At 60.8% G+C, this 8,280-nt stretch overlaps 1 protein-coding gene across 2 annotated transcripts; it reads right to left on the bottom strand.

Moving 5' to 3' along the window:
- On the bottom strand, positions 749 to 4,450 carry ADRA2B (adrenoceptor alpha 2B). Of its 2 annotated transcripts, XM_018054838.1 has the most exons (2): positions 2,671 to 4,450; positions 749 to 2,178 (listed from the first exon to the last, which is right to left on the bottom strand). In XM_018054838.1, coding segments are annotated over exons 1-2 (1,341 nt in total). In that variant the 5' UTR covers positions 4,011 to 4,450; the 3' UTR covers positions 749 to 2,177. The 2 variants fall into 2 exon arrangements, with proteins under 2 accessions (XP_017910327.1, XP_013822866.1); XM_013967412.2 differs by having other exon boundaries at positions 749 to 4,450.

Below are 8,280 nucleotides of genomic sequence, written 5' to 3' on the forward strand. Positions count from 1 at the left end.
GACGGACAGGAGCCATCTGCAGGCCTTCCAGCTCTGAATCTTCATGCCGGAGAGCCTGACCTAAAGCAGGTCCGTCCCAATCTCCTGCCCCTTCCTGAAGTCATTGTTCTTATTGTTCAGTCTCTGTCGTGTCCAACTCTTTGTGACCCCGTGGACTGTAGCACGCCAGGCCTCCCTGTCTTTCACTGTCTCCCAGTTTGCTTCAATTCACGTCCATTGAGTCGGTGACGCCATCCAATCTCATCCTCTGCCACCCTCTTCTCCTTTTGCCTTGAGTCTTTCCTTAGGCATAGGGTGAAGGCAGCAGCTTAAAACACTCCTTTGAGTGACCTTTCCCTCCCTCCCTCCCCGTGTTCCTCCCATTCTGTGTGGGTGGTGCCTGTCCACCTCTGTCGGCCCCCCTGTGCTGGTCTCCTGCCCAAAACACCTCCTGTCCTCCTTCTTGGTGTACTCCTCCTCTTCAGCCAAGGCCCTGCCCCAAGGTTACCTCCTCTGGAAGCTTCCCTCCCTTCCTTCCCAGGCAGCCAGTCCCCAACTCCCCTGGCGACTCTCACCCCCACTGACCTGTAATGATGAATAAGGGAAGCTGAGTGGACAAACTCCGGCAGGTGGGTGGGGACCAGCCAGCCACACCCAGAGGAGGAAAAGGCAACTGGCCCTGGGAGGGCGCCTGTGCCGGAATCTGCTACACAAGTAGCTGAGAAAGAACTACTATCGGTCGTCTTTGGGCAATGAGGACACAGCTTGCTTATTACAAAATATCCTTTATTGATAAAATAGCTCAGACTTACAAAAAAAAATAAAAACCTGCATATCACAAGGGGACACCGGCAACAACAGCAGGGGTCCCGCGGGGGCACACGTGAGACTAGCCAGCAGATGACGCAAGTCAGCCCGTCCCGGGGCCCAGCCTCCCTGGCTCTGCCCCCAGGCCAGGCCCAGCCTCACACTGAGACCAGGGAATGAGCTGGATGGCCTTCTGCCCCAGGAGCAACTCTGGTCCCCTCCGTTCTCTCCACCCCAGAAAATTCCCCCACATCCTCCAAATCCAGCCAGGCCCATCAGTGCCTGTGCTGCTCAGCCCAGCCCCCAAGATAAGACCCTCACTGGCTTAATGGTGGAGCCAGGCATACCCACGGGGAAGGCTGGGAAACATCCTCCCCGTGCTCCCAGTTGTTCCAGGAGGGATGGGAGAGGGAACCAAGAGGGAGAGGCCCCTGGAGCCCCTTCAGTGGGGTGGGGCAACACAGCTGGGTCTGAGATGGGCAGACGGCACCCACCAGGGGCAGGGTCAGCTATGCATCACAGGGGCCCATGTAGGGCTTGGAGCCCCCCTAGGAGTCCACAGGGCCCCTACCCACCTGCTCCAGCCCCAGCACACTCTCATCTCACCCCATTCCCTTGAAGTGGGTATCTTTAGAGATCTTGGGGAAACATTCACCAGCTTGACGACAAAAGATTGCTCCCCCATTGTGGGGGAGGGGGGTCCAATCCAATGAAAACCCTCCTGGTGTTGCAGGTGAAATGTTGAGAAGTTGTCATGCAGCCTAATAACTCAAATCTTTGCAGGCATAAGAACACATTCTCAAGGAAATCCTTGAACTGAAACTGTGGTTCTGTCTGCCACTCCCCACTTCCAGTTTGGGGTAGGAATTCACACCCCAGGCACAGAACAAAAGTCTACAGGAAGACAGGCAGTGGTAAACACAGAAAGGGGGCATTTTTATATCACCGAATAATCACATTTTCTGGTTCTCTAGTGCGTTACCCCATGGAGCTCAACGCTTTCAGCCATGCCTTTCATCTCCCAGCGGCAAGTAGGCAGCAAGCTATTGTCACCCCAGTTTTTGCAGGGGGTGAACGCTAGTGATCAGGGCTCTCCCATGGAGGAGGAGGCCAGGCCTCCAGACCACTCCACTGAGGCATCCACACATCCACCCACTTTCCAGAGGGGCACCGAGTGAGGAAAACTATACAAGACTCTGGTCTTTAAAGGAGTTACAAACCCAAAAGCAGGATGAAGGCAAAAAAGGGCCCAGAGACAGTGCCAGCCCATAAAACCCCACCCAGTGCCTCACTGGGACATGGGCACCCAACATGAATGCCTGTCATCATTTCTGCTTCTTCCTCAGCAGCAGGCCTCCTGGAAAAAGTGGAAGGCTGGCTTCCTGCTGTTTTCTAGGGGAAGAAGAGAAAGAAAGAAAACACCGCAAGTGGTCAACCAGAAGACACGGGATTCTCAGGGGAGGGAAGCCCACCAGTGGTTGGCAGGGGTTTGTGGTTCTGGGAGGGGAGCCCAGAACATTCAGCTACGTTCAAGATGGGCCAAGCCTCGTCCATCTGCCCTTGCATAGGCAGTGGGTGGAGAAGATGGCCCCCCACAGCCAAGCCAGCAAGTGTGTGTGAGTGTGTGTGTGTGTGTGTGTGTGTGTGTGTGTATGGGTTAGTTGCTCAGTCATGTCCAACTCTTCGTGACCCCATGGACTGTAGCCCGCAAGGGGAGCCTTCAAATAGACCCCCTGACCCTCCCAGGGAGTCCCCAGGATGAGGCTTCAGGACCCGGAAGGGACCAGAAAGCCCAGGGAGGTGGCCACCTAAAACAGGGTGAAGCAGGGTGACCCTGGCACCACCGGGCACCACCCCACACGGGCAGCAGGCTGGCGGGCTCACCAGGCCGTCTGGGTCCACTGGCGGCACAGGATCCTCCGGAAGGCACGGCGAAAGTCCTGGTTGAAGATGGTGTAGATGACGGGGTTCAGCGAGCTATTGCAGTAGCCGATCCAAAAGAAGAACTGGAAGAGGCCGTGGGGCACCTTGCAGTGCAGCGGGCAGATGGCACCCAGGCTGTAGCTGAAGAAGAACGGGAACCAGCAGAGCACGAAGACGCCGATGACCACGGCCAGCACGAAGGTGAACCTCTTCTCCCGGCTCAGCTGCGTCCGCCGCCGCCACCACTGTGCCCCCGCAGCGCCTGTGCCCCTGCCCAGGAGCACCTGGCCACGCAGGGTTGCCAGCACCCGCAAACCCTGCGGCTGCTGCAGGGGTGGGCTGCAAGCTGAGGCAGGAGGCGCCGGCAAGGCCTGCGGCTCACAGCCCTCTTCTCCCTCCTCTTCTGCCTCCTCCTCCGGAGATGAACCGCAAACCCCTTCCTTCTGACCCTGCCCTGACTTCGGGATGGCAGGCCAGCTGGGTGGCAAGGCAGGAGTGCCAGGGGCTTCAGGGGTCTGCCCCTCCCCCTTCTCCGCTGGGTGAGGTTGGGAGCATCCGTTGGCCTCTCCAGGGGTGGCCAGTTGAGAGGCCAAGGTTGGCAGTTTGGCTGAGTCTGAAACTTCCCCGGGGACAGGGTGTGGCTGCTTAGACTCCCTCCCCCCAGGCCCCCCTTTGGCCCTGGGGCCTCTGCAGTGGCTGCGCTTGGCGATCAGGTAGATTCGCAGGTAGACCAGGATCATGATGAGGCAGGGTGCAAAGAAAGATCCGATGCTGGAGGCCAGAATGTACCAGGCCTCCTGGTTGAGCTTGCACTGAGGGCGGGCCAGGGGCTGAGGACCCTGGTCGCCCTTGTAGATGAGGGGTGGCAGCGAGATGACCGCTGCGATGAGCCACACGATGAGGATGATGAACTTGATGCGGCGCGGGGTGCGCTTGGAGTTGTACTCCAGGGCCCGGCTCACCGCCCAGTAGCGGTCCAGGCTGATGGCACACAGGTGCACGATGGAGGAAGTGCAGAAGAGCACGTCGAGCGCCAGGTACACCTCGCACCAGGTGCGCCAGAAGTACCAGTAGCCCAGCAGCTCGTTGGCCAGCGAGAAAGGGATGATGAGCGTGGCTACCAGGATGTCGGCGGCGGCCAGCGACACTAGGAACAGGTTCTGCGGGGCGCGCAGCGAGCGGCTGGTCAGCACAGCCAAGATGACCAGCGCGTTGCCGAAGATGGTGAAGAGGATGAGGAAGGTGATGACCGCCGCGATGGCCGCAGTGGCCTGCACCGAGTAGGGCTCCTGGTGGTCCATGGCGGGGCCGGACGCGGCCAGAGCGGGCGCTGCTCGCCCCAGCGCGCGCACAGCCGGCGACGGCGCTGTCCCACCCAGGTCGGCTGGACGAGGGGGTCGCCCCCCTGGCGGTGCTAAGGGCGCTGGAGCCCCATGGCCAGGCCGAAAGGGGTCGGGGGACGCCCCGGGGCCGGCCGCGGCCCTCCTACATCCTGGTGTACCGGCGCCCGGCGCCCCTGCCGTCCGCCCCAGAGAAGTTTACCAAGTTGTCCCTCTGAGGTCCCCGCCCCGCCGGCAACCAGGGGAAAGTTGCGCCCTGACGCGGGGAGGCTGCTGGACTCACGCTGGGGCGCGGGGCCCGGCCGGCCGGGCAGGGGGTGCGCAGCCGGTTCGGAGGAGGCGCGGAGGCAGACCCGCTCCCGGAGCTCCCGTCACCCGGAGCCGCGCCTGCAGGCAGCACGCCGCGGCCGGGGAGTAGGGAGGAGAGCAAGCGCGGCTGGAGGAGGGAGGAGACTGGAGGCGGGAGCGGGAGGAGGCAGGGAGGCGGGGCGGGCGGGGCGGCGGGCGGGACCCAGGGCGGGTGGAAGGTGCGCCTCGCTGGGGGGCGCGCGGGCCGCAGCCTCCCCGCGCCCCCGGCCTCCGCTCTGGCGCCCCTGCCCTTTTCCTCCCAGCCTCCACTCTGCGGCAGGTCAGAGAGGCCCGGCGTCTGGGATCTTCCGGACCGAGGGAAGGATGCCGGCAGAAGTGGAAGGGTCGGTGCACCAAAGGAGCCGGGACGCGGCGCTGGAGGGTCCGCGGGCGCCAGGCGGGATGTGTCTCCTGCGGATTGCGCGGCTAGGGCCGAGCCCTCGGGTCTGGGGGGTGGCCGCAGGCAGATCTCTCCTCCCCGCCGCCCAAGAGCCTCAAGGAGAGGGTGGGTGGCTGTGTCGGGGCTCTGGCGCATCATAAACCACACGCGCTCCCCGGAGCCCGAGGGGCCAGAAGCCGAGCGGAGGGCATGAGGCGAGAGGGCAGACCCTTCCCCAAATGCTTTCCCGCCGCGACTGGACTCCGTCGGGCCTGCGGACCTCGAGGAGGCGCGCGTGACAAGGTAGCGAGCGCCCCCTGCCGCCGCCCGCCTGCGAGCTTGTCCTCGGCCACCGAGGACCCGAACGGGGTCGCTGAGAAGGCTCCCAAGCCTGGGGTCAAGCAAGTGCTCAGAGCCTGGGATTGCCGACTTCAGCTTTCCTGTTTCTCCTGCACATGCCTCAGTTTCCCCTATTAAGGGCAAAGAGGTAAGAAAAAACTGGCCTCGAAATCAAGTCTCGGCAACACCTGAGACTCAGGCGGGGGAAGAGGGTTGAGGGGCGGGTGGTGTCGGGCAGTTGCAATCTCCGACCTCCTGACCAGCAGGAAGAGGATGTCGCCTGGTGCAGAGTGAGAAGATCTAGTCAAAGGCGGGGTCTTTTGACACAATCTCTCAGACAGTAGAGAATCTGCCTGCAATGCAGAAGACCCAAGATTCCATCTCGGGGTCAGGAAGATCCCCTGGAGGAGGGCATGGCAACCCACTCCAGTGTTCTTGCATGGAGAATTCTATGGACAGAGGAATTGGTGGGCTACAGTCCATGAGGTTGCAAAGAATCAGACATGACTGAGCAAGTAACTTTCGTTTCAGAGAATATGTAGGTTCCAGGGGCAACTTGCAAGGAAAGAGCTGTGCAGTGACCCTCTCCCTGCTCCAGTCTTGCTGATGGCGCCCGCCCCATGCATGCTGCACACCCCTCTTGAAGTGGCCCTGGAAAGTACAGCTGAAGTAAGAAGAAACTTCCAGTTAACCACACACTCAGTCCTGTCTGACTCTGTGACCCCATGGGCTGTAGCCTGCCAGGCTCCTCTGTCCATGGGATTTCCCAGGCAAGACTGGAATGGATTGCCATTCCCTTCTCCAGAGGATCTTCCCGACCCAGGGATCAAACACAGGTCTCCTGCATTGCAGGCAGATTCTTCACCATCTGAGCCACCAGGGAAGCCCAATTAAGCGCATACCCCACCCTGACTGCCTTCTGGCCTCAAAGTGCTTCAGAGGACAAGGGCTCCCCATGCACCCTCCTCCTACCCACACTCCCTGTGGCCACTGCAGTGCCGGCCTGGGGAGCTTCAAGGGCATTTTTTCACTGTTTGCAGAGCCTTTAATGCTATAACCCCGGCCTAGACCCAGCCCTCATATTTCTAGCCCATAGCTGTACACGGCATCCTCCCCTATAAATAAGCATCAATCTGCTTCTGAAAGTAGGGCTCCTCCGACGGACATGGCCTTGATCCAGCATGCCTGCTCCATCTTGATGGGAGCAGGGAGTGTGGCCTCAAGGTGCCCACAGTGTCTCACCCCCAGCCAGGCCTCCAACAGAGGGCAAGACTGAGGGGGCTCGCCCTTGATCCTGGGCTCTCCCTGCCTCCGCCAGCCCCTCTGTTAGATGTGAGTGCCCACAGCCTGGTGGGGAAGGTGCTGCCTAGGCTCAGTTAGAGAGGCAGCCAGCCTCCCTGGTCCCCTCCAAAGTCAGGTGTCGTGAATGCATTCTTCCACTTGCTGGGCTTCCACGCCAGGGTCGCCAGGGATGGGGAGGAGTCATCAGACCCTTCGCTGAGGACGGGCAGGCAGGTGGCCACTGGAGCCTGGGAATCAGCCACTTGAGCACATCCTGCCTGTCCCCGTGGTACCCTGCCCCATGCTCTCTGTCTCACGGCAGGGAATCTGGGCACTCTGGTGGCCCAAATAGGCTTCGGGAAGGACTACTTCTCATCCTCTCCAACCACTGTCAGGCTGGGGGGCCAGCAGGTATCTCCCCAGACACTGCAACTCACAGCAGCCTTTTGTCTGCTGGCCTGTTTTCCTTGAAAGGCCAGGCCTCCAGGGCTCTGCAGAGCTGAGGCCAGGGCTCCTCAATCCCACCCTGCCCCGCCCTCCCCATGCTGATTCTCAGCAGGGCCTTCCCTGTAGAGGCAGCTCACATCCACCTATTCCTGGGCCCTGCTGGGTACCACCCTTGGGTGAGGACAGCCAGAAAGAACCCACAGGAACCCACGAGGTTCAGCCAACACCCAGGCTCTGCGTCACCCACTGCCATCCCCCAGCCCCACCCAGCCCCAAGACCAGTGGCTTGCTCTCGGGGCAGTAGGGGCTGTTACATAATTCAGCTCCCCACTGCTCTCTGCCATCTCCTTCTCCCCCCCCACACCCCTTCCCCAGCTGCCTGCTCTGCCGAGCCCTTTGTGAATCAGAGCCTCAGGCCGCAGTAGGGCTTCCTCCAGCCCTTCCCAAACTAGCTCTGACCTACCAGTATCCTGCTTCACCAGGGCTGGCAGAGCTGTCCCAGACCTGCAGCCAGCCAGCAGCAGCTGCTGCCGTTACTCCCAGCCACATGTGAGGGGGAGGCGGAGGCAGTGACAGGCTCTGGCCCACCCTCCATCCCGCACCAGTCTACATGCTGGTCCCTGGATGTGCCCTGAGTGCCCACATCTCCAGTCCTTTCCAGCGACTGTTTGCTCTGCCAGAAACACCCTCCCCACCCTCTTTCTGTGCTTCGTGGAGCCCTACTCTCTTCTCAAGGACCGCTCACCCATCACCACCTCTCCTCCCTTGGTGCCACTTTCACGCCCAGAGGCTATCCCACAGTGGGGTGTGCTGGCCTGTTGTACCACCTCTTTCATCAGAGCAGACATCCCTCCTCGGTCCGCAGTACCTGGCCAAGATTGTTGAAAAGTGAAGTTACCCTTCACTTTTGGCAGTAGACATCAGCAGCTGAAATACACATAAGCTTTTTTCAGACAGGTGGTGCCCAAACAAAGGAACCCCCAGGGATGTCCTTGAAAAGAGGGGCCATGGTGGAAAGGTGACCTAGTAGCATCTTTTCCAAGAAAGGGGAGACAGTTGTCCTATCCTGGCCGTGAGAGCACGGCAGGAGATGCACCGTGTTAGCTGAAAGTCCTGGAACCACTTCTCCAGGTCCAAAAGGCAAGACTGGCCCCACTGTCTCCACTGCTGCACTTCCTGCCCCGAGAGCCCATGGGGGCGATCCCCAACCAGGCTGCACCCACCCCCAGCTTTCCCCAGGAGCCCCAGCCTCTCAAATCCCCAGGGACCTTACCCCCAGACCACCCTGTACCACCCAGCCTCCCCAGCTCCCCAGACCCCTGAGCCATGCCCTCTGTGGTGTCAGTCGGTCATCCTCTCTCCCCGCATCGTACCTCACCCGACTAAACCCCAACCCTGGTCAAACCTAAATCATCCACCCCGCCTTGGAAAAAGTGG

Source organism: Capra hircus, chromosome 11 (genome assembly GCF_001704415.2).
Source record: "Capra hircus breed San Clemente chromosome 11, ASM170441v1, whole genome shotgun sequence".
Lineage (NCBI taxonomy): Eukaryota > Metazoa > Chordata > Mammalia > Artiodactyla > Bovidae > Capra > Capra hircus.